This window comes from Candida oxycetoniae, assembly GCF_023343755.2.
Source record: "Candida oxycetoniae strain CBS 10844 chromosome Unknown scaffold7, whole genome shotgun sequence".
NCBI classification, from domain to species: Eukaryota; Fungi; Ascomycota; class Pichiomycetes; order Serinales; family Debaryomycetaceae; genus Lodderomyces; species Lodderomyces oxycetoniae.
The window spans coordinates 277,710-301,875 of NW_026055364.1; the positions used below are offsets into that span (position 1 = coordinate 277,710).

Here is a 24,166-nt window from a genome sequence, read left to right on the forward strand (position 1 = left end):
GTTGCTCCACCATCGAGCAACACTATCGAGCAGAGCGAGATAGTGGAGCACACTGACTAATGACAATATTGAGCGACAATATCTCGCTCTGGTCGATAGTGTTGGTGGCAGCTAGTCAGTGTTGCTCCACTATCTCGCTCTGCTCGATAGTGTCGGTGGCAGCTAGTCAGTTACTATAAAACAAAACTATAATATCGGATAAACTCCTCTACTTCCAGTATTGTTTCAATCGCTCTATAGGTTCTAGTGGAGTAGAGAACCAATCTTTGTGTCTTGAATAAATAGCTTTATGTTGTTAACTATTACCTAATCTAATTCTTATATCTATTTACCTTTTCTTCACTTGTTGCAACACTATTGAGCAGTGACACTATCTCGCTCTGCTCGATAGTGTCGCTCGATATTATCATTAGTCAGTGTGATCCACTATCGAGCAGTGACACTATCTCGCTCTGCTCGATAGTGTTCCTCAATAAATAATAACTCAGAGGAATACATCTATACAAGAGATTTGCTCAATAATAATCTATCATTATAAATAAAAAGCTTCTTTTTCAAAAACAATAATCTTAGAAAGCTACCATAATAATATGTATATAAATATTACTACCATGTGGTAAGACTTACAATTACATAAGCGGCATTGACTAGCTTGTCCAACAATATCGAGCAGTGACACTATCGAGCGACACTATCGAGCAAAGTGAGATAGTGTCGCTCAATATTGTCAATAGTCAGTGTCGCTCGATATTGTCAATAGTCAGTGTCGCTCGATATTGTCAATAGTCAGTGTCGCTCGATATTGTCAATAGTCAGTGTCGCTCGATATTGTCAATAGTCAGTGTCGCTCGATATTGTCAATAGTCAGTGTGCTCGATAGTGTCGCTCGATATTGTCATTTGTCAGTGTGCTCCACTATCTCGCTCTGCTCGATAGTGTAGCTCTGCTCGATAGTGTAGCTCTGCTGTCATTACTACTTTGGAATGTACCACACTTTTTCCCCACAGGTACTATTTGTCAACGAGTCAATCGCTCTATAAGTTCCACTTAAAACGTTTCCTTGCAAGTTATGGTAATACCATACTTCGTCAATTGCACCATTTAAGCATCCAACGTAAACCTCGCCACCATGGGCTTTGGACAAGGCATTTTGAACATCGCTCAACTTATACTGTCTTGCAACCGTGGGGAAAATCCCAACAGCGGCTAAAAACTGAAAAGTATCAAGTTGACTCCAGATTTCAACAACTTTTTTGTAAAAATTGACTGCTTGCTCATGCTCTCGATACCCAGAATCAAAACACTCAGGGTTCAAGGTGTTCATACAAGTACCATGTTTATTGTACTCGTGCTCCCATAATGCTACACTTGCTTGATCTTCAACATTGGACTTGAGTGTGTTTATCCAGTATCTCTTCATAACAGCTAATAGTTGGGGCTCATTGAACTCGGTGCCAATGAGATGTGTAAGGTTATCTCTTGCATCGTCAACTTCCCAACTCGGCTCACAGTTCAGTCTGTAAGAACCATCGCACAAATCGTTCCATAACCCATGAATTGTGAAAGTTCTTTTGATATCATTATAAAGCAAATCGATTTGACTCTGTGCTTCGGCTTGCACAATATCCTTGGTGGTACCATTCACAGCAATACTTAACAAGGTGGTGTTGTAATCCCAAAACTGTGATTGCAACAAGACACCGTAGTTTTCAAAACAACACTCATCACGAATAACAGAGGTATTATGGCATGACCATGAATCCGGTGTATCCTGGATGAACGCTGAACAATCCTTGATTGGATAGATATTTCCCTCTGATGAAGAATCAGCAGAAGTTCTATGACCATGGAAAACTTTACCAAAGTAAGGAGCAGAAGCAGAAGCTGCAAGGACAGACCGGGCAGCCAAGGTAATGGTGACAGCAACAGTTGCTAGCATCTTCTTTCTAAGGGGGGAGGTTGTTGGTTTTACATCTCTCCAGCAGAGAGGTATTACTATCTTTAAATACTTTGAAACAAAGGTTTAAAGATATAAACTTTTTTTTTTTTTTTGCAAAAGGTGCCGCCTACTCCTACGGTACCACAATCTGTTTTTACATTAGCACATCGTGAAGAATACAAGATGAATGAGTTTCGGAAAATTATTCAGGTATACTTCTAACATGATTTTGCAATAATTACTTTTTTTTTTTTTTCTTTTCCATATCGGTATTTTAGTGCAATTAATTAACTAATTAATTGGCCCACATGGTACGGTAGTGGAACACTTGGAAAGTAATAGTGTCTCTTTTCTCCTTCCTCCCCTATTTGACTTGCTTGCTTTTTCCTACCATTTTTCCGATTCCCATTTCAGTTTTGTATAAGGGCTAAATTGATTGAAAATAGTTTAAATGGGTGCAAATGTTTTTTTATTTGTTTTTTTTTTGTTTTCATTTATACAAATTCGTTCAAAATTGGGTCAAATATGGTAAGCAGGGAAATAACAGTCTAACTTGTAGTTTATAGGTCTTTAATTGTAGCTTTTAACATGCAGCACCTCGTGGGGTTGAAATATGTGGACCGTTTTTCCTCCCCCTCCACTATCGAGCAGAGCGAGATAGTGTCAACGACACTTTGTAGCTTGTTACAATACTATCGAGTAGAGCGAGACTATCTGTCAACGACACTTTGTAGCTTGTTACAACACTATCTCGCTCTGCTCGATAGTGTCGCTCGATAGTGTCTCTTCATTAAATAGAATTTTGGCTTTTTAACCGTGCCATCTCGTTTAGTTTTATCCATTGGCGAGCATTCTGCAAATTTATACCCCAATCTTGTATACCACGCAAAAGCTCGTTCATTTTCAGAAAACACCGTTAATGCAGTACCGTTTAATTTCTGATAGAGTTTATTTGATGACCGTTGTAAGGATGCTACATATTCATGGAATTGGTCCATTATACTCTGTCCCAAGCCGTGTCCTTGAAGTTTTTTACCAAGCTGTATTTCATACAAGTACAATACAAATTTTTCATCAGCATCAAAACACATCTTAAACGAAATAAACCCTTCTACTTGACCAGAATCATCTCTAGTGATACTAACTATTACCATTCCTGCTTCATTCAATTCCCTTTTCTTTGCATCTTTCCATTTCTTTCCATAGTTTTTCAAATAAATCTCGCCTAGATTATCGTCAATGATATCTACAAGTCTACATATCGCAGCATCTTTAAGTTGAGACAGCGGCAGGAAATGGAAAGCAATCCCAGGAAACTTGAATACATCCTCAATACTTGTAGAAGAGCATATGTCCTCTTCTATAGCCCTCAACAAATATAAATTGCACTCGCTAAATTCATTGAATCTGACACCATTGATTTCAAAATTAACCTTCAAGTGCAACAGACTATTCTCCATCAGTTAGCCAACCTTATCAATCAGGACTCGTTCCTCTTTAAAAGTGAAAAAAAAAAAAATAAAGAAATAAAAAGAAATAAAATACTGGGTTTTTCAAACGCGTATCATCATCGTAGATGAGGTTTTGGTATTATTCCCGTGGCACTAATATCGGCACTAACACACTGGCGACTCAAGTAGAGAATGAGTTCTGAAGTTTCTCAAGATACAAAGAGCGATGTGGCTACGACCTCTCCGGAAAGTTGTAGGTTCTCGCTGCACGCTACATTCACGTCATCACCACCTGCTTCAATAATAGAACAGGTATTTCAAACACAACAAGAAAGATCCAAAACTCGGTTACACCCACTTTCATCAAGTCCCCTTCAACTGCCCACACAATGTCGACACTATCGTCAGATTAACCATAACGATATTTCGCTGCAGGGGTCCAGAGCTGAAGGCAACAAGAGTAAATACGACATAATCCAAAAAATTAAAAATCAACATCGGCAAGAGATACTTCAACTTCGTAGACAACGTAAGGAGGATCAACAATGCGAATTCGATCGAATAAGTTCGCAGAATAGTGATCTTTTGGCTGTAATAAATGGAGATGACATTGAGAAATTGTTGGCTGAAGAGGAAGAAATTCGTCGAGAACAGAGGGAGATTGAAATTTTGGAGGATGAAGCAGAGATGCTAGAATGGGAAGAGGATATGGAGTTGATTGAATTGATACGTTGCTTGGATATGGATGAGTCTTGAGTTAGACAAAAGAGATGGCGAGAACTAGCTATAAAGGAAGAGACGGCGAGAACTAGCTATAAAGGAAGAGATGGCGAGAACCAGCTATAAAGGAAGAGATGGCGAGAACTAGCTGTAAAGGAGAAGTCGATACTTTGCACCACATACACACAAACGTGAGCATATTGTTATACAAAAAGGCCCGAATAAGGCATCTGAGTTTAGTCTTTTGAGAGTGGAGCGGGAATTAGTCTTTCAACAATAGTGTGTGTGTGGGGAGGAGGTGCAGAGAAAATTCGTGGAGTACAGGAAGTTTGTGGGGCACAAGAAGTTTGTGGGGTCTATGGACTACTCGCTCTGCTCGATAGTGGAGCAACACTTAGTAGACACTATCGAGCAGAGCGAGATAGTGCCGTTCGATAGTGTCGGTGGCAGCTAGTGTTGCTCCACTAATCTCGCTTTGCTCGATATTGGACCAAGACTTTGTAGACACTATCTCGCTCTGCTCGATAGAAGCAGAGGTTTACGTCCAATACAAGTTAGTTACTCCACGTTTAAATAGTCTTAAAAAAAGGAGAACAAACCAAAAAAAAAAAAGGAATTTGTTCACCAAAATTCAAACCTCAATAAATTCCAATCTCTTATCTTTAAACGCCGCGGCTTTTAGTGGTGGAGCAAATAATATCTTTACAATATATCAAGTAATATATAGAATATAAATAGAGTGACGTATTATGCCATAAATGCCCTTTCTTTTTCTCCCTTTCTCTTTCTCTCTCTTTCTCTTTTGTTTCTTATTTATGTAATAAGTATTTAGATCAATATGCTTTCAGACAATTGGGAGGTTCTTGCTACTAAAGCGCAACTGATTTATCAAAATTCGTTGGAAAAATCATTAAAATTGGTGAATTTTGATAAAGCTCTTGGACAAAAATACAACGAGCTTCCTAGTGCTAAAGGTGAGACGACAAAAGATTATGGGTCACCAACAAAACACCCATTTCAATTGTACTTAAAAACAGTACCACAATCGGTATTGGACATTACAGAAAAAGAACCAGTTGACTTATTAACCGATTTGAAGAATGGAAAATTTACATGTGTTGAAGTATTGAAAAGTTATATGACTGCAGCTATTATTGCTTCTAAATTGACAAACTGCGTTCAGGAATATTTACCTGATGAAGCATTAGAATATGCCGAATATTTAGATAGGAACCATGAGACTATGAAAGATTTACCATTATACGGGTTACCCTTTTCTATTAAAGAGATGATCCCATTTATTGGACGTGCAGTGACTCATGGATCATTATGTTATCTTGACAGAATTGTTGATTACAATGCTGATATAGTCAACATTTTGAAAAAAAACGGTGCTTATCCATTTGTTCGTACCACCAATCCGCAATCGTTAATGATGCTTGAGTGTGTTTCTTATGCCCATGGACGTACTGTTAACAGTTTCAATAGCGAATTGACTAGTGGCGGTTCATCTGGAGGCGAAGGGGTGTTGAATGGCTTATATGCTAGTCCATTTGGTTTGGGAAGCGATATTGGTGGCAGCATTAGAAGTCCTGCGGCGTTTAATGGCATTTATGGATTGAGAAGTACATTAGGCAGACTACCAACGGCCGACTATTTTTCATGTAATAGAGGCTCAGAATCGATTTTATCAGTAACTGGCCCATTATCGAGATCTTTGGAAACGATTGACTTAGTGATGAAAACGATAATTGATTCTAAGCCATGGTTAATTGATCCTACATTAGCACCTATTGAATGGAAACACACCAAACAAGATAAATTTAGGATTGGGATAATGGTATCTGACAATATTGTGAATCCGTCACCACCAGTTAAGCGTGCTTTGAATATCGTTCAAGAGAAATTATCCGAATTGGGCAACTTTGAGCTTGTTCCATTTGAACCTTTTCAACATGAAAGAACAATGCCCATTTTGGGAAAGCTTTATTTTGAAGATGGCGGACGTGATTTCAAGGCAACTTTGAGCTCAACTGGGGAACCGCTACTTGTGCAAACAAGTTGGGCAATTGACGGGGCAAAGGACTTGGAAATGCATGAGCAATGGTACTACAATTTAGAGAAACAAAAGTATAGAAAAGAATATTTGCAATATTGGGTTGATAAATATACTGATAAGGATGGGCATATTTTGGATGCTGTAATTGCACCCGTGTTCCCTAACGTTGCGCCAAAACATGAGACTTCTAAATACTGGGGATATACTTGTCAATGGAATCTCTTGGATTACCCAGTATTGGTATTTCCAGTGACCACTGTTGATGAGAATTTAGATCATCCATTGGCAGAGTACAAACCATTGAATGAAATTGATGAGTACTTTTACAAACAATATGACGATGCAAAATCATTCGCCAAAGCTCCTGTAAATCTAAGCTTGATCGGATTGAGAAATACCGATGAGAAACTAATTGAGATTGGAAAGATTTTGAGACAAGAGATTGGTGATACTCATTTTTGTTTCAAAAAAGTTAAATGAGAATTGAGTGAGATTAGCTTGTATAGCTTTGTATAGCTTCGTATAACTTCGTATAGATTTTATATATATATATATGTATGTATGTGTATATATGTGTATGTATGTATGTATGTATGTTTTTCTTAAATTTTTCTTTTTTTCCCGTCTGCGCGCTACCATGTACCGACTCGCACACAATTGGAAGCTAGTCGAGTTGGTTTACACGTGATAAATTGGGTTAGTTTTGAGTTACTTCCAGTGTTCGAATCGTGATATGAGTACAGTTTGCATATTATTATTTTTTTAACCACAAGTAAAGGAGATATCTATCTATCTATCTATCTATCTATCTATCTATCTCATCTCATTTGTAATTTAACAAGAGATATGTATTGACTAGTTTGATAACAATTTGGTGTAGTTTTGTAGAGATTCTAAAAATTGTGATTGTGAAAATAATGCTATATATATACTCAAAATCGAGCAAAGTGACTAAACCACATCTCTTCTCTAGAGTCTTTGTTCAAATGGAGTGATTTTCCCTTGCCGTGATTTCTCTTTTCAACCATGAATGATTGATTTTGAATACGAGCCCTGATTCCATAAATAAAACGCGTCTCTATGAGGCGGGAAAAAAATGAATAAAATTGAGTTTGTAGAGACGAAAGGAATAATAGTGACTTTAGACCACTCTCCCTTCCGCCCTCTCGATTCCAAATGGCCAAGAGGAAAATCACTTTGGCAGAGATAGAAGCATCTCGTGTAGAGAGCAACTTATTGGTCTCGGAGTCCAAAAGAAGGAAGAAACGGGCAATAGTAGATGACTATGAAGATGAAGAAGAAGAAGTAGAAAAAGAAACTGATGGAAGAGGAGGAGGTAGAGGTAGAGAAGAGGAAGAAGAAGATAACGAGAATGGAGAAGACGGAGAATATCAAGATAGTCGAGATAGAGGTTCGATACTGAATGAAGATCAAGATCTACAACATGATGTAAACCAAGTTGTTAAACTAATTCTTCAACGAGAACTAAAAGGTCAATTTTTCAAACGAGAGTTGATTGCTCAAAACTTAACCAACAAACGATTTAAAAGCGATGTGCTACTTAGAGAGGCAACCAAAATTCTTGAGAATGTTTATGGAATGACCTTGGTTGAAGGTGCCGCTAGGAAAAATAAACAAGAAGATTTTGTGGGGATAGGGGGAGGAGGTATAAGCAGTGGGAGTAAACTACGTAAATCCCATGGAGCCAGGCGACCATTGGTTTTGGTTTGTAATTTACTGAAGGAAGCGAAAGATGTTCTTGGTGAATTGTGGTCAATAGAAGTATCTACCTCATTAGATAAGACAAAGTTGGGAGATTGTAAATTTTTCCTACCTAAATATAGCAAAGTTAAAGGATTGCCTAGGTCCAACTATGATTTAATCAAGACCGGATTAACTATGGTTATTATCACCTTTGTAGTACTTAACGAGAACCATATATCGGAACAACAATTAATCACAAGTATGAAGAAATTTGGAATTTCCGATAAGGAGCATGTGAGAAATTCCAATTATGATATGAATATTCAAGAGCTAATAAAAGAGTTGGATGCGAAAGAATACATTGTGAAGAAGGAACTTGGTATAACTCAAAATGATAGGTCATCTGCATCGGGAGGAGCAACAGCGTCATTTGTTAGCAGTAGTAGTCAAACTAGTAATAGTGAGAAAATGTTTAGCTATGCTTTAGGCCGAAGATCACTTGTTGAATTTACACCACAAAGTGTATTTGATTATATCAAGATTGTGTATGGCGACGCGTTTACGGATGCTATTGCTGAACTGACGATTGTTACTATTGAACGTGCATATGGGGTTGCATTAGCACAGGATGAGAATAATGGTTCCAGTCAAGTAGATAGTCCTAGTGGTCGTAATGGCGGCGAACGAGAACAATCGATGAATAATCAATGAACAACACTATCGAGCGGAGCGAGATTGTGGAGCAACACTTAATACTTTGATACCTTTTCATAATGTTGATTAATGTTTCCAACTGCTGTTTGAATTTACCCTTTTCTTCTCTACTCGCTACTCAGTACTCACTACTATTTACTCACTACTCAGTACTTACTACTATCTACTCACTACTCAGTACTTACTACTATCTACTCACTACTCACTACTCACTACTCACTACTCACTACTTACTACTCACTTCTTACTACTCACTACTCTCTACTCTCTGCTCTCTGCTGAATTGAAGCCTATATCTACTATATCTATTGATTCTTCACCCAAGGTTATTCTTATTTCCAAGAGTGCGGTTTTAAAATGCCTTCTCCCAAATTGTATATCAATTCTTGTGCTTCTTTTTATTTCCAAGAGAGCGGTTTTACAAAATGCTTTTTACTAAATTGAACATTAATTCTTCTACTTTTGCTTCTGCTTTTTTCAAAAAGTGCAAACTTACTGCGAAAGAAACAATTGAAGCCAATATCTATTGATTTTTCACTCGACACTATCGAGCAGAGCGAGTAAATGGAGCACACTAGCCGCTCTGGTCGATAGTGTCAGTAGACAGTGCTGCTCCACTGTCTCGCTCTGTTCAATAGTATCATTAGTTAGTGTTGCTCCACTATCTCGCTTCGCTCGATAGTGTCGCTCGATAGTGTCGCTCGATAGTGTCGCTCGATAGTGCAGGTCAATAGTGTCAGTGTTATACGACGCTACCGCCTTATGGTTGTCTATTTTCCGAATTGACAACCATAAACATTCTACACATGCTTTAGCCTTATTACTAAACATGTCGTAGATTATTTTTTCCAATTACAAATTTAGGGGTTGTCAAAAGCCAGGTTCGGGAATTGAATGTCGTAACAAAAAGAGTTGCTATAAATCCCACAAGCTAGTCAGAAAGTGATGACAACAAAGAAGATCGCTTTGCTCGCTAGTGTCGCAATACAATGTCTATTAGACATTCTCTCGTAACTTTATGTCGTATAGAAAAATCTTTACATCCCACAAGTGATGTCGTGTCCCCACTCTTTAACTAAAATCAAATGCATGCTCATAATATCACAAGCCAAAATATACCATAGAAGAAAAAAGAAAAATCGCCTGTAGTAGAAGCTTCATACTTAACTGTATGCATTGTTAGCTGTTGCCAACAATTGACACTAGCTATTAACTTGAATCCCCCTCCCTTACCCCTATAGTTAAGCTCCAACCCCCTCGTAGTTAACATTTAATTGGCCAACAATTTCCCTTTCACTGTATAAATTTCTACTGATTGATTCTCTCTTTTTTTTATTCTTTAGTTTTCCCCCTTCTTTTTTTAGAGGCCAAATTTTTTACAACCCTTTTCTTTCTTTCTTTCTTTCTCTCTTCTTCTTCTTCTTCTTCTTCTTCTTGGTTCTTGAGTTCTTGAGTTTTGGTGAAAGCTGAGCCTTTATTTGGGAATATAGAGTGGATTGAAGGTTGACACAATGGCTTTGGATTCTTTGGACTTGTATGTCGTCATTATATTGGCAGCAGCTGTCGCTGTTTATTACAGCAAGACACAATTGTTTGCCAAAAAGGAAACCAGTGGCTTCTTAAATGCCGAAGGTTCAGGTCTAGCTGGCGGGTTGGCCAAGTCAAGAAATATTTTTGAAGTTATGGAGAAAAATGACAAAAACTCATTGCTCTTGTTTGGCTCTCAAACTGGTACTGCTGAGGATTATTGTCACAAAATGTCTAGAGAATTGAGTTCTAGATTTGGCTTGAAAACAATGGTTGCAGATTTCGCAGACTATGACTGGGATAAATTTGATGAAATCAAGGATAATATCTTGGTATTTTTTTTAATGGCTACCTATGGTGAAGGTGAACCCACAGATAACGCTATCGAGTTTATTGAGTACTTGGAGAACGAGGCAGACACATTGAGCAATTTGAGATTTACAGTTTTCGGTTTGGGTAATTCCACTTATGAATTTTATAACGCAATAGGTAGAAAACTCAACCAATCATTGGAAGAAAAAGGTGCAGAGAGATTTGCTCCATATGGTGAAGGTGACGATGGTAAAGGAACTTTGGATGAGGATTTCTTGACTTGGAAAGACGAAGTATTTGACTCATTAAGAAACAATTTGGATATGGAGGAAAAAGAATTGAAATATGAACCAAGTGTCAAGTTGACTGAAAGAGATGATTTATCAATTGATAACGATAATGATCAAGTGTCACTTGGTGAACCGACTAAAAAATATATCACTGCTACCGATGTCACTGAGTTGTTAAAGGGTCCATTCGATCATACTCATCCATATTTGGCTCCCATTTGCCATATTAAGGAATTGTTCAATTCTAAAGAAAGATCCTGTGTTCATGTCGAATTCGATTTAAGTGATTCTAATTTGAAATATTCAACAGGAGATCATTTAGCAATATGGCCCCAGAATTGTAATGAAAACATTTCCAGTTTTGTGAAAGCTTTTGGTTTGGAAGCAAAACGCGATACAGTTTATGATTTAAAAACATTGGATACTACATACCATATTCCATTCCCAACACCAATTACTTATGAAGCTACAATTAGGCACCATTTAGAAATTTCCGGACCAATATCAAGACAATTTTTCCTTTCAGTTGCAGGCTTTGCTCCAGATGAAGCAACAAAAGAAAGAGTAACTTCATTAGCTACCGACAAGGTAAAATTTGCTGAAGTTGTTACTCATAAAAAGTATAATATTGCCGATGCTTTATTGCATGTTTCAAATGGGAAGCCATGGACTCAAGTACCTTTTGAATTTTTAATTGAAAATATCCAACATTTGACTCCACGTTATTACTCAATTTCATCTTCTAGTTTATGTGAAAAGAACCGGATCCATATTACCGCGGTTGTTGAATCTGAATTAGAATCAGATTCAAGATTAATAACTGGTGTAGTTACTAATCATCTTAAGAATATTGAATTGGTTAAAAATAAGTCAACTACTGATATCCCCATTGTTCACTATGACTTGGAAGGTCCAAGACACAAGTTTCATAATTTTAAATTACCGGTTCATGTAAGAAGATCAACTTTTAAATTACCTTCGAGTACAAAAACGCCAATAATTTTAGTTGGTCCAGGAACTGGGGTTGCTCCATTGCGTGGATTTGTTAGGGAACGTGTTCAGCAAGTAAAGAATGGAATGAATGTAGGACCAAGTGTTCTTTTCTATGGATGTAGAAACGAAAATGAAGATTACCTATATAAAGAGGAGTGGAAAGAATACGCAAAGATTTTGGGCTCAAATTTTGAACTTAATTGTGCTTTTTCAAGAGCTATACCGGGGAAAAAAGTTTATGTGCAAGAGAAGATTTTGGAACAAGCTAAAAGAATTAATCATTTATTACAAGAAGAAGGAGCTATCATTTATGTTTGTGGAGATGCTAGCCATATGGCTAGAGATGTACAAGCTAGCTTTGTTAAAGTAATTAGTGAAGAAAGAGGTATTGAATTGGAAAAGGCTGCTGAATTAGTTCGAAGTTTGAAAGTGCAAAATAGATACCAAGAAGATGTCTGGTAAAAAATGTAAAGTAGAAACCAAGACATTTTTTCTTTTTTCTGTATAAAATTTTAAGAGAATCATGAAGGACCAAAAAATAAAAATAAAAAAATAAAAAAAAAAAAGAAACAGTATATAGAGATTTTTGACGTGGATGACATTTTCTAATAATGCAAAATTCTAATAAATATTGAATAAATATAAGCCAAAAGGTAAAAAAAACCAAAAAAACAAACAAACATATATATGTTTCATGCCTTTATATCCATTAAGAAGAAGGAAATTGTGGGGTCTGGATTTGGTGGTGGCAGCTTGTATGCTCGATAGTGTTGATCATGGCTCGACACGGACACAATGTGGCCACAGCGGATTATTCAGGTTATATATTGCCTTCAATTCCTCTTCAACCTTGAGCCAATGCTTATACTTCATCTTACTCTTTAAATCCAAATCATAGATGTTACAAGTGATCAAATATTTTTTGTCCTTCAATGTATACAAATTATTGATGTTGTTATGCGAATTATGAGTATTATTCAAAGGATTGAATTTTTCAAATTTGATGAATAGGCCAACATCACGTAAGGTCATCACTAACGATAAATGCTGAGACACGTCATCTGCGCAACGGATACTTCCAATTTGGTCTTGCTTATTGCAGATTTTTTGACATTCTTTTAATTTAATAAAGATGTTATTTGGTGTAGCCAAGTAATTGTGAAATAACTGCCTTATTGGAAATTGATTCTTTTCTTCAATTAAAGTGAGAATCAGTTGAGGTATCAATGCAAATATATCTGAAATGCCTTGATCTATTGTTTGTGGATATAGTAAATCTAAGGGACAAAAATGTCGAGACACATTGCGCAATTGATTGTGAGAACACGTACGGCAATAGTTGGAGGACGTGTTATCGTACAACCATTTTGGTTTTATTTCAAATATAATTGAGTTAATTTTGGTATTTAGGGAAACTTGTTGTAGTGATTGACAACCATTATAAAGATCGATTTCAGCAGTAATATTATTATTATTATTTTTATTGTTGTTGTTGCTATTGTTATTACTGCAATTACCATTATTATTGATGTACAATTGACAATTCTTCAGTAGTGAAAATCTAACATATTCACCATCTAGAATATTAGGCAATAGCAAGCCATATCGCTCATTCAACTGTAGTTGGAACCCACAGCTATCTAAATTTGCAACAAACTCATTAGTCAACACGACCAATTGAATATTAATAACCACTTGTCCATGAGTCGAATCGAATAAATGCTTGCATTTCAATTCAATAAAATCATATAATTCGCATGTACTTATATATTCCTCATCCTTTTTAACTAGCCTTAATCTTAATAGTTTATGAGTCAAGTAGTCGTTATTACCACAATACTTGAATAAAATGTTAGCTGATCCCTTGGCGAAATACCTCCATTCATTTGGAGTAGTAGTTTTATATATCTCCATCTTCACTTCAGCTTAATAATTATGCAATGCAATAACTTTGAGCAAATCGATGTTCAAAATTTTTATTTTTATTTTTAATATGGTGTAACAACCAATCCCGTATCACACTCTTTGGTAATGATGGTGCTGTTGCTACTATCCAAAGCCGGTCTGCGTTGTTACCAATGATGATACCTCTCTTTTTAAATGGTTAATGGATCAAAAAGAATGGAAAGAAAAAAAAAGATTAAAAAAAATAGAAAAAACTGGAAAAAGTAAAGGAACAAAAAAAAGTAAAATATCTTTTTGGTTGGTCTAGACTCGTAAATGGAAGTAAGGGGAGTTTATAGGAAGGTTGGTACAAGTATGCTAGAATTAAGGTAAGAGTAATGAGAGAAAGATGTGAGAAACCCCGTGTGAGGTTAAGGGGGCCAAAAAAAAAATATATATATATATATATAAAATAAATAAAAATATATACTTTACTTAAAAATACGCCTTATCAACAAAACAGTAAAATTCTTTTGTATTGGGGTTTAATTAAGATGGTTGGCAAATGAATACACCATTTTTTATTTTTCATGATTTTAACTCAACTTTTGTGTGCCTTGATATATTTATATAGATATTTATTTTTTAGTTTCTCATATCACGTGACTCGGAGATAACTTTTTTTTTTTTATTTGGCTTGCTCGTTTGGTTTGGCTTTATTTTTTTGGTACCTTATTTTCGATACACAATATCTTTATTAGCGACACTATCAAGCAGAGCGAGATAGTGGAGCAGCAGGCACTGATTAGCTGCTACCAATCAGGAAATTGATTGCGTTTGACAGGTGAGAACCTAAGGACCCAGAAACAAGGAACCTAAGGACCTTGGGTTCCCAGAACCCGATTTTCGTCTCCCCATATTTTGTTATTTAGTCCCACAACATTCTGTTTCATCTTATTGTTTTCCGTTTTCTTCATCGAAATCATCTTCATTATCAACAGAGTTTCTGATTACTAGTAATCCACTTGAGTTCTAAAAATAGATTAATATTGTAGAGACACGACTCTGTTTATTATGAGTTTAGCGGGAAAGTGGAAATAAGAAAACAATGCGCGTGTCACGTGAGTACTACACTATCGAGCACCACTATCGAGCACCACTATCGAGCACCACTATCGAGCAGAGCGAGATAGTGGAGCACAACACTTTAATAGCACTATCGACTGACACTATCGACTGACACTATCGAGCAGAGCGAGATAGTGGGGCACAACACTTTAATAGCACTATCGACTGACACTATCGACTGACACTATCTCGCTCTGCTCGATAGTGGAGCACAACACTTTAATAACACTATCGACTGACACTATCTCGCTCTGCTCGATAGTGGAGCACAACACTTTAATAACACTATCGACTGACACTATCTCGCTCTGCTCGATAGTGGAGCACAACACTTTAATAACTCTACCGACTGACACTATCTCGCTCTGCTCGATAGTGGAGCACAACACTTTAATAACTCTACCGACTGACACTATCTCGCTCTGCTCGATAGTGGAGCACAACACTTTAATAACTCTACCGACTGACACTATCTCGCTCTGCTCGATAGTGGCTCGATAGTGTCTGATAGTGGCATTTTTTCACGACACTGAAAAATATTGCGACAATTCCAAAAAAGGTAAAAAAGGTGATGAGTTGAGTAGGTTACTACTACTGGAGAGTAATAGTGACAATGTCTCAATCTGAAACACCACCCCCGTCGCTGCTGCAGGCTCCACCACTGGATATCAAACTTCCCGGTCCCGAAACAAAAGAAACCATCGATAAATCTATTACATATATTGTGAAAAACGGCAAATCGTTTGAAGAACGACTATTGAAAAATAATCGAAAGAAACAATTTGATTTCCTAAAGCCAGAAAATGAATATCATCCTTATTATCTATGGAAGTTGAAAGCATTGGAAGCAGTTGAAAAAGCAGAAGGCAATTTGGGAAAACCAGTTGAGGAGGAAACTGCCGATTTGAAAGATATTCATATTGCCAAACCCAGAGATCTCCCTTTTTTCATTGAGAATTTCCCAGTCATCACTCAATATGATCTAGATGTCATCAAGACTAGTGCCTTGTACATTTCAATTAATGGTCAAGACCAAATACCAAAATTGCTAGATCATGAGAAAAAATTAGGTAATGAAGCACAATTTGAGTTTTTGAAACCTCACCATTCTTTGCATGGTTTATTTCAAATCTATGTTGAGCAATACCGCCTCATAAACAATATGTCTACTAACCCCGAACACCCCTTGAGAAAGGAATTGGAACAGGAAGTGGATGACGTGAAGAATGATCGAGGGAATGGGCAATTTAACATTTTAACAAGATGTTTTCAACGTGCACAGTATATAAAACAAAATAAGATAAAGCAAAAGTTGAAAACGGATGAGGTTAAACAGAAACAACTACGCTTTGCTCAAATTGATTGGCAGGATTTTGTTCTTGTTGATATGATTGAATTTGATGCAATCGATGAAGTTAAAGAATTGAACCTACCTTTGAAAAGAGATGATTTAATAAAACGATCACTAGTTAACAAAAAGCAAGAGATACCTTTACAAAAAGCAAAACCAGTTAAAAATGAAAACCTAAAAGAAAAGTCAAAAGAGATTGAAGAAACTAAATCCGAGAGTAGTGGTATGACTTCTTCAACTGAGACAACTCCAGTACCAGTACCACCGCCATTGAAAGGAATGAAAATAAAAGCGGCAGGAACCTCAAGATTGAAAAAGACAACTAACCCTTCAACCACAACCTCCATCATTTCACCCACCTCTTCCACAATCACAGCAGCCGCATCGGAGAAAACAATCATATGTCCAATTACAAATAAAGCCATTCCTGAATCTCAATTCGACACTCATTTAAAAAATTTACTTCGAGACCCAACTTATAAACAACAACAAGAAAATTATCTCAAAAAAAATTTCTCATATGATTCAAATGTTACTACTGATCAAGTTTTTGAGAATATAAAACGATTGATGAAAAAGAGAAAGATCAAAGTGGGAGAAACAACTGAAAAGAAGGAAGAGGATGAGAACAACAAAAAACCCACACTTTAAAATGAAACTAGAAGCTGATTTAGTTTGATTGTTTTCATACATTTTTTTTTTATTTTTTTTTTTGACTGGTGAAAATGCCTAGTTACTCTCTCCCACCGCTCCTCACCACTTCATCAAATGAAACAAGTGTATGTATTATACATGTAAGATATAAATATACGCATCAACCAATATCTTTTATACCTTCCTTTTCAGCAACCATCATATTAATCACTTTCAACTCCCAGAAAACTTCCAAAATTTCAGTGTTTAAACCACATCTAATTCTTAACAGATTCAGCTCTCTTCTTCTTGATTTGGACCTTCTCCTCTCTTCTTTCATGCAATCTTTTTGCCAACAATTGAGCATATTCAGCAGCAGCATCTCTTTGATGTTGAGCATTCTTAACCTTTTGTGCTTTCAAAGCTCTCTTTCTTTGTAAGGTTTGAGGAGTAACTAATCTTTGAATCTTTGGTGCTTTAGTATAAGTTTTGTCACCTTTGGTAATTTCTCTTCTAACAACGTAATCTCTAACATCGTCTTCTTTAGTTAATCCAAAGAATTTTCTAATGTGGTTAGCTCTCTTTGGTCCCAATCTCTTTGGAACAGTTGTATCAGTTAATCCTTCAATATCAGAGTCTCCTTGTTTAACAATGGCTAATGATAATACAGACAAGTCTTGGGCAACAATGCATCCTCTGACTGACTTTCTTTTACGTTCACCGGTTCTTCTTGGTCTATAACATGAATGACCCTTGGACAACAATAATCTAACTCTAGTTGGGTGCATTACACCTTGCTTCATTGGGAAACCTTGTTTATCGTTACCTCCAGTGATTTTGAAAATGTATCCTTTGAACTCATCACCAACAGAGTCACCTTCGACTTCTTGGCCCATTCTTTTTTCGTAAAAGACTCTTAATTTGTGTTCATCATCGATATCGATTGATTTTTGAGTACCATTTGCTGGATATGAAATGTTCAACTATTTCAGGAGAAAGTTAGTATTTAACAATTAAAGATAATTGAGCTTAACTATGGCTCTGCGCCTCCTAAAGAGCTACACATTCTCAAACAAAAGAGAATAACCTTGGTATCTCCCATACAGGATCTCTCTCTCTCTCTCTCTCTCTCTCTCTCTCTCTCTCTCTCTCCGCAGGTTCCAACAAATCCTATATAGCTAGAAGGCGCTAGCCCAAACAAACAAACATACCTTCATGATGGTATAACTGGTCTTATATACTTAAACTAAAAAGGTTTCTTATGCCGATTGAAAGTTTTTCAAATTATTCAACCTCACTAGCTTTTTTTTTTCACTCTACTGTATGCACTAACAAAAAAAATCTCTCTCTAAGCTAAAAATTTTCCTTCATACAATAAGCTTACGCTACCATGTTATGCTACTAGTAAACCAGCGGCTATTGAAAAATTTCCACTTATGCGAATACTGACTTACGAGGTAGTGTGTAAGAGCATAAAAAGGTTATAGAAAAAAAGACACAGTAAGTTGTGTTTAACACGTGCATATGTTTATAACGAGGTCTTAACCCTGTTACATTATCAGGTTTTTGTTTTGTTTTGTTTTGTTTTGTTTTTGTTTTTGTTTTTCCCCTCACTATAGAGATTGATTACAAGGGAACATAATAAGTAACTATGTAAGAATAGGTTATCCTTAGATTACATTAAATGGAGAAAAATAACTTGTGGTACATCCTACAAACTGGTGCAATCGACACTATCGACAAGACACTATCGAGCAAAGCGAGATAGTGGAGCACACTGACTAATGACACTATCGACACTATCTCGCTCTGCTCGATAGTGTTGTAACAAGCTACTGAGTGTTTGCTCCACTATCCAGCAGGCTTATCTCTCTCTCACTCTTTTTTTTTTTTTACTTGCTCTCATCCAATAGTGCTACCTTTAATATCAGATTGAACAGCCACTCGAGTTGCATTGGTCCTCATCCCCTCCTCATCATCATCATCATCATCGACTTCTTCTTCTTCTTCTTCTTCCTCCTCCTCTTGATCTTGTTGTCCACCCTTGTCTTTTCCATCATCTTCTTCTTCCGATATTTTCTCAACCTGCGATGGTTGGCTACTCAACTGTGAATATATCATAGGAGATATATGTGTTTTATAAATAGGTGTACCTGACACAGAATTACCAAATTGCAGTGTCGTGTTTTGTGCGGAAATGTGAGTCTGATGCTGCAGTAATGGAGTAGATTGCTGATTCTGCTGCTGCTGTTGTGATGATGGTGCATGATTGGTTCCTCCTCCTCCTCCTCCTCCTCCTGCACTTTGAGGGATCATGTTATTCATATTCACAAAAAATTGAGGTACATTAGATGTAGTTGGCGTTGCACCCGTAGTCCAATCTTGAGGACCCAAGAAATTCGAAGGTGAAGGAAATGGAAACATATCATTCACGTATCTTGAAGGTAGTCCCGAGATTGGCGTTTGTTCACCTGTATTACTGCTGGTAAATTGTTGGCTTGAAAACGTGCCTGGTATACGGAATCTAACGGCCGATTCCGGCTGGCCGGGCGTATTCATACCGATACCAATTCCATTATTGGAGACTGTGGCACTTTGAGAATAAGTTTGTTGACGCGGCTGTTGTTGCTGTTGCTGTTGCTGCTGTGGTTGTTGCTGCTGTGGTTGCTGCTGGATTTGAGAAGTTCCGGTTTGTGTATTGGGAAATTGATGAAATTGCGAATTGTATGCTTGTGTAGGATATGTCATAAACGCATTGTTTGGGGAGCTTTGATGCATCGAGTAAAAAATATTTGCATTAGTATTGGGTAAATTGGGCTGATTATAACCCATAGCAGCAGCAGCAGCAGCAGCAGCAGCAGCAGCAGGACCACTACCACCACTATTATTACCGTTATTGGCACCTGTTCCTAATACATTGACATTATTGCTGTTATTAATAATGGATGATGCTTGGAGGTTGCCGATATTGCTGTTACCGCTACTTGAATGGCTTAGAGCAGTAGGCATCCCCAGAGCATTTTCACTTGTTGGTGAAGATGTTTGCGACTTGGTTTTGATAGGCAACGGTAATGTCGGCTTTTTTGTGTCAGGAGATCTAAATGATGAATATCCGCTGAATTTGGTTTGTGGCATTGTAGGTAATAAATGCGTTGAGGCGTATTGGTTGCCATTATTGGTGATATCTTCCTCATGGTGTCCGATTATATGTCGGCTGCTGTTGTTGATGCCTCCGCGACTTGAGCTTGTAATCGATGAAGATGAATGTTGTATTGATGAAGTACTATTGTCAATGGCTGTAATAGTTCTCGCCGTATCCTGACTAGCACTCTTATTTTGAATGTCAAAATGTGTGTTGACGGTGGTGGCGGTGACGTTGTTATTATTATTGTTGTTGTTATTGACGTTGGCGTTGGTGTTAGCATTGGCATTGACGTTGTTGTCAGTGGTATTATTATTATTATTATTGTTATTGTTGTTGTTATTGTTATTGTTATTATTGCTATTATTATTGTTACTAGTGTTGCCACTTTTTGCATCAGTCGGTATTTGAACTCGTAGTATAGGTCTAAAAGTTCCTTCCTTCCTGTTCAGTGGTGAAGGCGAGTCTTGCGATCTCATCTCTTCCAATTTAGGTTTCTTGTACTTGTTGAATGTAGGAACATTAATAAGTGATATATGTGGTGGAGGTGGTGATGGTGCAGGTTTCTTGCTATTGAAAATCCTGGGATTTAAATTTCGACCTTCGCTTTGGATTCGTCGATGCTGTATTTTCCGTTTACCCACTCTTGTAATTGATCCTGGATCTGAGAAATTGTCAGTTTCTTCCTTATCTTCCCCTTCCCCCACCACCTCCTCGTCGTCGTCGTCGTCATCATCATCATCATCATCCTCTTCTTCTTCTTCTTCTTCTCCGCCTCTCTTTACATGCTTTTTTTTCTCTACTCTCTTACCTTTACCATTATTTGTTTTCTCATCTCTAAATTCATCATTCAAATACGTCTTTGTTCCAACGATTTGACCTTTTTTATTAGTAAGTGGATCATGCAATTTTGTCTTTTTCCTATAATTCAGGTAATTTTCCGGCGATTTGGATTCGTTTACCTGTTTCCTATTTTTGATAACTTGATTATAACTATTGAAAATCTCCCTTGAGTCCACAGTGGAAAATTCATATATCTTATTGTTATTACCAACTATAATCACCGAAAGATCTACTTGACATAGCACTGCTAGCTCGTATGCCTTCTTGAAAAGCCCGGCTTTACGTTTGACAAATGTTACTGTCCTATTCCTCTCATCTGTTAAAGGTTCAATTTCAATTTTTCTCCTCCCCATCTCTTATTGATCCTATTAGTTTCTAGAAATATGGAGTCACCAACTACTACTCTCACTAGTAGTATTCCTACTCCAAATGCAAAAGCAAAAGCAAAAGCAAAAGCAAAAAAAAAAAGAAAGGGCGGGGTTTCAAACAAGTGAAGCAGCTGCAATCTTTGATACTGAGTATATATTGTAGTTGGTGGATGTATCTTTCTTTATTCGTTTCAAATCACGCTTTTAGATTTAATAACAGTGAAAAAAAAAAAACTTTATTAAGAGAAAGAAAAGGCCATGTGTGTATGAAACAAAAAGGGCTCTTTTGACCAGAGAGGTGGAAAAGACAATACTATCTCATCTGTGAGAAGAGGAGCTCTTTACTTGGGAGGTTAATCTACAGTGAAATTATTTTACTTGGTGAATCGATGATTTGACTGACACTATCGAGCAGAGCGAGATAGTGGAGCAACACTTTGTAGCTTACTAGTGACACTATCGACACTATCAAACAGATAGTGTTGGTCAATGTGCTCCACTATCTGTTTAATAGTGTCGACCAATGTGCTCCACTATCTGTTTAATAGTGTCGACCAATGTGCTCCACTATCTGTTTAATAGTGTCGACCAATGTGCTCCACTATCTCGCTCTGCTCGATAGTGGAGCTCGAGCTGTACCTTTGTTTTCGCGGGGAAGGATTGAGATGTTGTCTCAAAAGCAACAGGTAGGTGATTGATCCCCTGGTTGGAGATTGTCTACATTCTCACCCATCTACAAGTTACAAACTATAGTCATCTCACATCATTTCGCCTAATTCTAGCTCTCGATATACCGCTTGACTTTTAGATCAACGTCAAATTGATAGACCAAGAAAAACGAAAATGATCTTTAAGATGTTTTTTAGCGAGAAATCTATTTTTAGAATACAATTGCGACGCTATCGACACTGTCGAGCAGAGCGAGAAAGTAGAGCATCTCTGACTGACACTATCGACACTGTAGACTTGTATTGGGATGGTAGAGATGAATTTTTTTTAGACCGAATCCTTTGAACTGATTGTAAAGACTTGCAAGTGTAAAGTTGTATAGAATTAAATTTGTTAAAGCCATTCTCAAGAAAAGTCATGACTCTAAAGCTCAAAAAAATATCTCTTTTTACCGGATTCATCTACATGTAAAAGGTCCATCTTCATTGCTTTGAGATGCACCAATTTGAGACTCAACTTGAAAAGTTTCATCTCCAACTTTTGACTTTAAATGAAAAATCAACCAATTTTCAAGTAGAGAAAAAAAATAAAGAGAGAATAAAACTGCCAATGTAAAGATGACGAGCGCGGGAGTCTAGTCGATAAAAGAGAGACTAGAGATTAGAGACTAGAGATTAGAGACTAGAGACACTATCGAGCAGAGAAAGACAGTGACGATAGTGGAGCAGCACTTAGTAGACACTATGGAGCAGAGCGAGATAGTGACGATAGTGTCAGTAGCAGCTAGTGTGCTCCAATATCGAATAAAGCGAGATAGTGGAACAACACTTGATAGACACTATCTCGCTCTGCTCGATAGTGATGATAGTGTTGGTGGCAGCTAGTGTGCTCCAATATCGATTAAAGCGAGATAGTGTTGATAGTGACGATAGTGTCGGTGGCAGCTAGTGTGCTCCAATATCGATTAAAGCGAGATAGTGGAGCAACACTTGATAGACACTATCTCGCTCTGCTCTATAGTGATGATAGTGTTGGTGGCAGCTAGTGTGCTCCACTATCTCGCTCCGCTCGATAGTGTTGATAGTGACGATAGTGTCAGTAGCAGCTAGTGTGCTCCAATATCGAATAAAGCGAGATAGTGGAACAACACTTGATAGACACTATCTCGCTCTGCTCGATAGTGATGATAGTGTTGGTGGCAGCTAGTGTGCTCCAATATCGATTAAAGCGAGATAGTGTTGATAGTGACGATAGTGTCGGTGGCAGCTAGTGTGCTCCAATATCGATTAAAGCGAGATAGTGGAGCAACACTTGATAGACACTATCTCGCTCTGCTCTATAGTGATGATAGTGTTGGTGGCAGCTAGTGTGCTCCACTATCTCGCTCCGCTCGATAGTGTTGATAGTGACGATAGTGTCAGTAGCAGCTAGTGTGCTCCAATATCGAATAAAGCGAGATAGTGGAACAACACTTGATAGACACTATCTCGCTCTGCTCGATAGTGTCGATAGTGTCAGTAGCAGCTAGTGTGCTCCACTATCTCGCTCTGCTCGATAGTGTCAATAGTGACGATAGTGACGATAGTGTCGCCTGATTTTTGTGCGCATCTGACTAAATTGTTTCTTGGGTGCAAAAAAAATGCTGCAAATGACGTAATAAAAAAATACAAGGAAAAATCTCTGCTACAGTGTTTGAGAGATATTGATAGGATGTAAATAGGATGGATGTGGAAATCCAAGTAAAGAGTATTAAACCCAATTCGTCCCTGCGACATTTAACATTTACCCTTGTTGAAATTTCCAATTTTTTGCAAACAATTACTCAATTGTAAGAGATGAAGAAATATTACAAAATGTCAACTTTTACTTACAAACTGGCGTGATAAGTTTGTATCACCAAAAAAACAATACTCGAGAGTGATTAGATAATGGATTATCGACTCCTTCAGAACCTCTACCATTAAACCTGAAACTCTCGGAAATAAGTAGACTCCAACAGTATATAATCATGAGCCCCTAGCCTTTAGACTCCAACAGTTTATAATCATGAGCCCCTAGACTCCAACAGTTTATGAGCCCCCCTCTTTCGCGAATATATCATTCTCTTATGCAGATGGTAGCACTGTATGGTTCCTGTAAGGAGGTCCTGGCATTTTCTTTTTTCTCTCACTCTCACTCTCACTCACTCTCTTTCTTAATGCTCTCCACTAACAACGATCTGATTTATTTCAGTGACCTATATAGAAATTAGTGAAAATTGACAATACATTAAGTGGACCTTTTTTTTCTCGGGCTATACTTTATATATATTGAGGTTTGAGTTTTGCTCCGTTTTCGGTAATAAAAATTTTGGTAAAACAATTTCCCTACTAAGCTAAAAACCTTTCATTAACCGCCGCCGTTTGGCTATATTTTTTGTTAACACACTGGCTTATTTCA

The 24,166-nt window shown here is 37.3% G+C and overlaps 10 protein-coding genes across 10 annotated transcripts; 5 read left to right on the forward strand and 5 right to left on the reverse strand. All coding sequences in view use genetic code 12, as the record gives it.

The window, feature by feature from the left end:
* Positions 1 to 973: 973 nt before the first annotated feature.
* Positions 974 to 1,939, reverse strand: RBT7 (Rbt7p; the record flags this gene model as incomplete). The annotated part of the gene is made up of 1 exon (XM_049326477.1): positions 974 to 1,939. One exon carries the CDS (start codon positions 1,937 to 1,939, stop codon positions 974 to 976), a length of 966 nt encoding a protein of 321 aa, XP_049182452.1.
* A 746-nt stretch (positions 1,940 to 2,685) lies between these two features.
* NAT4 (Nat4p) lies at positions 2,686 to 3,399 on the reverse strand (the record flags this gene model as incomplete). Its single annotated transcript, XM_049326478.1, has 1 exon — positions 2,686 to 3,399. The coding sequence occupies one exon, from the start codon at positions 3,397 to 3,399 to the stop codon at positions 2,686 to 2,688; it is 714 nt and encodes a 237-aa protein (XP_049182453.1).
* A 183-nt stretch (positions 3,400 to 3,582) lies between these two features.
* On the forward strand, positions 3,583 to 4,146 carry KGF56_000555 (uncharacterized protein; the record flags this gene model as incomplete). Its single annotated transcript, XM_049326479.1, has 1 exon — positions 3,583 to 4,146. One exon carries the CDS (start codon positions 3,583 to 3,585, stop codon positions 4,144 to 4,146), a length of 564 nt encoding a protein of 187 aa, XP_049182454.1.
* An 802-nt stretch (positions 4,147 to 4,948) lies between these two features.
* KGF56_000556 (uncharacterized protein) lies at positions 4,949 to 6,649 on the forward strand (the record flags this gene model as incomplete). Its single annotated transcript, XM_049326480.1, has 1 exon — positions 4,949 to 6,649. One exon carries the CDS (start codon positions 4,949 to 4,951, stop codon positions 6,647 to 6,649), a length of 1,701 nt encoding a protein of 566 aa, XP_049182455.1.
* A 696-nt stretch (positions 6,650 to 7,345) lies between these two features.
* KGF56_000557 (Smc5-Smc6 complex subunit) lies at positions 7,346 to 8,584 on the forward strand (the record flags this gene model as incomplete). Its single annotated transcript, XM_049326481.1, has 1 exon — positions 7,346 to 8,584. The coding sequence occupies one exon, from the start codon at positions 7,346 to 7,348 to the stop codon at positions 8,582 to 8,584; it is 1,239 nt and encodes a 412-aa protein (XP_049182456.1).
* Positions 8,585 to 10,098: 1,514 nt separating this feature from the next.
* Positions 10,099 to 12,171, forward strand: NCP1 (Ncp1p; the record flags this gene model as incomplete). Its single annotated transcript, XM_049326482.1, has 1 exon — positions 10,099 to 12,171. One exon carries the CDS (start codon positions 10,099 to 10,101, stop codon positions 12,169 to 12,171), a length of 2,073 nt encoding a protein of 690 aa, XP_049182457.1.
* A 312-nt stretch (positions 12,172 to 12,483) lies between these two features.
* Positions 12,484 to 13,623, reverse strand: IPK1 (inositol pentakisphosphate 2-kinase; the record flags this gene model as incomplete). Its single annotated transcript, XM_049326483.1, has 1 exon — positions 12,484 to 13,623. One exon carries the CDS (start codon positions 13,621 to 13,623, stop codon positions 12,484 to 12,486), a length of 1,140 nt encoding a protein of 379 aa, XP_049182458.1.
* A 1,711-nt stretch (positions 13,624 to 15,334) lies between these two features.
* KGF56_000560 (uncharacterized protein) lies at positions 15,335 to 16,723 on the forward strand (the record flags this gene model as incomplete). Its single annotated transcript, XM_049326485.1, has 1 exon — positions 15,335 to 16,723. One exon carries the CDS (start codon positions 15,335 to 15,337, stop codon positions 16,721 to 16,723), a length of 1,389 nt encoding a protein of 462 aa, XP_049182459.1.
* A 260-nt stretch (positions 16,724 to 16,983) lies between these two features.
* On the reverse strand, positions 16,984 to 17,922 carry RPS6A (40S ribosomal protein eS6; the record flags this gene model as incomplete). The annotated part of the gene is made up of 2 exons (XM_049326486.1): positions 16,984 to 17,688; positions 17,917 to 17,922. The coding sequence occupies 2 exons, from the start codon at positions 17,920 to 17,922 to the stop codon at positions 16,984 to 16,986; spliced, it is 711 nt and encodes a 236-aa protein (XP_049182460.1).
* A 685-nt stretch (positions 17,923 to 18,607) lies between these two features.
* RLM1 (Rlm1p) lies at positions 18,608 to 21,043 on the reverse strand (the record flags this gene model as incomplete). Its single annotated transcript, XM_049326487.1, has 1 exon — positions 18,608 to 21,043. One exon carries the CDS (start codon positions 21,041 to 21,043, stop codon positions 18,608 to 18,610), a length of 2,436 nt encoding a protein of 811 aa, XP_049182461.1.
* Between the last annotated feature and the right edge of the window lie 3,123 nt (positions 21,044 to 24,166).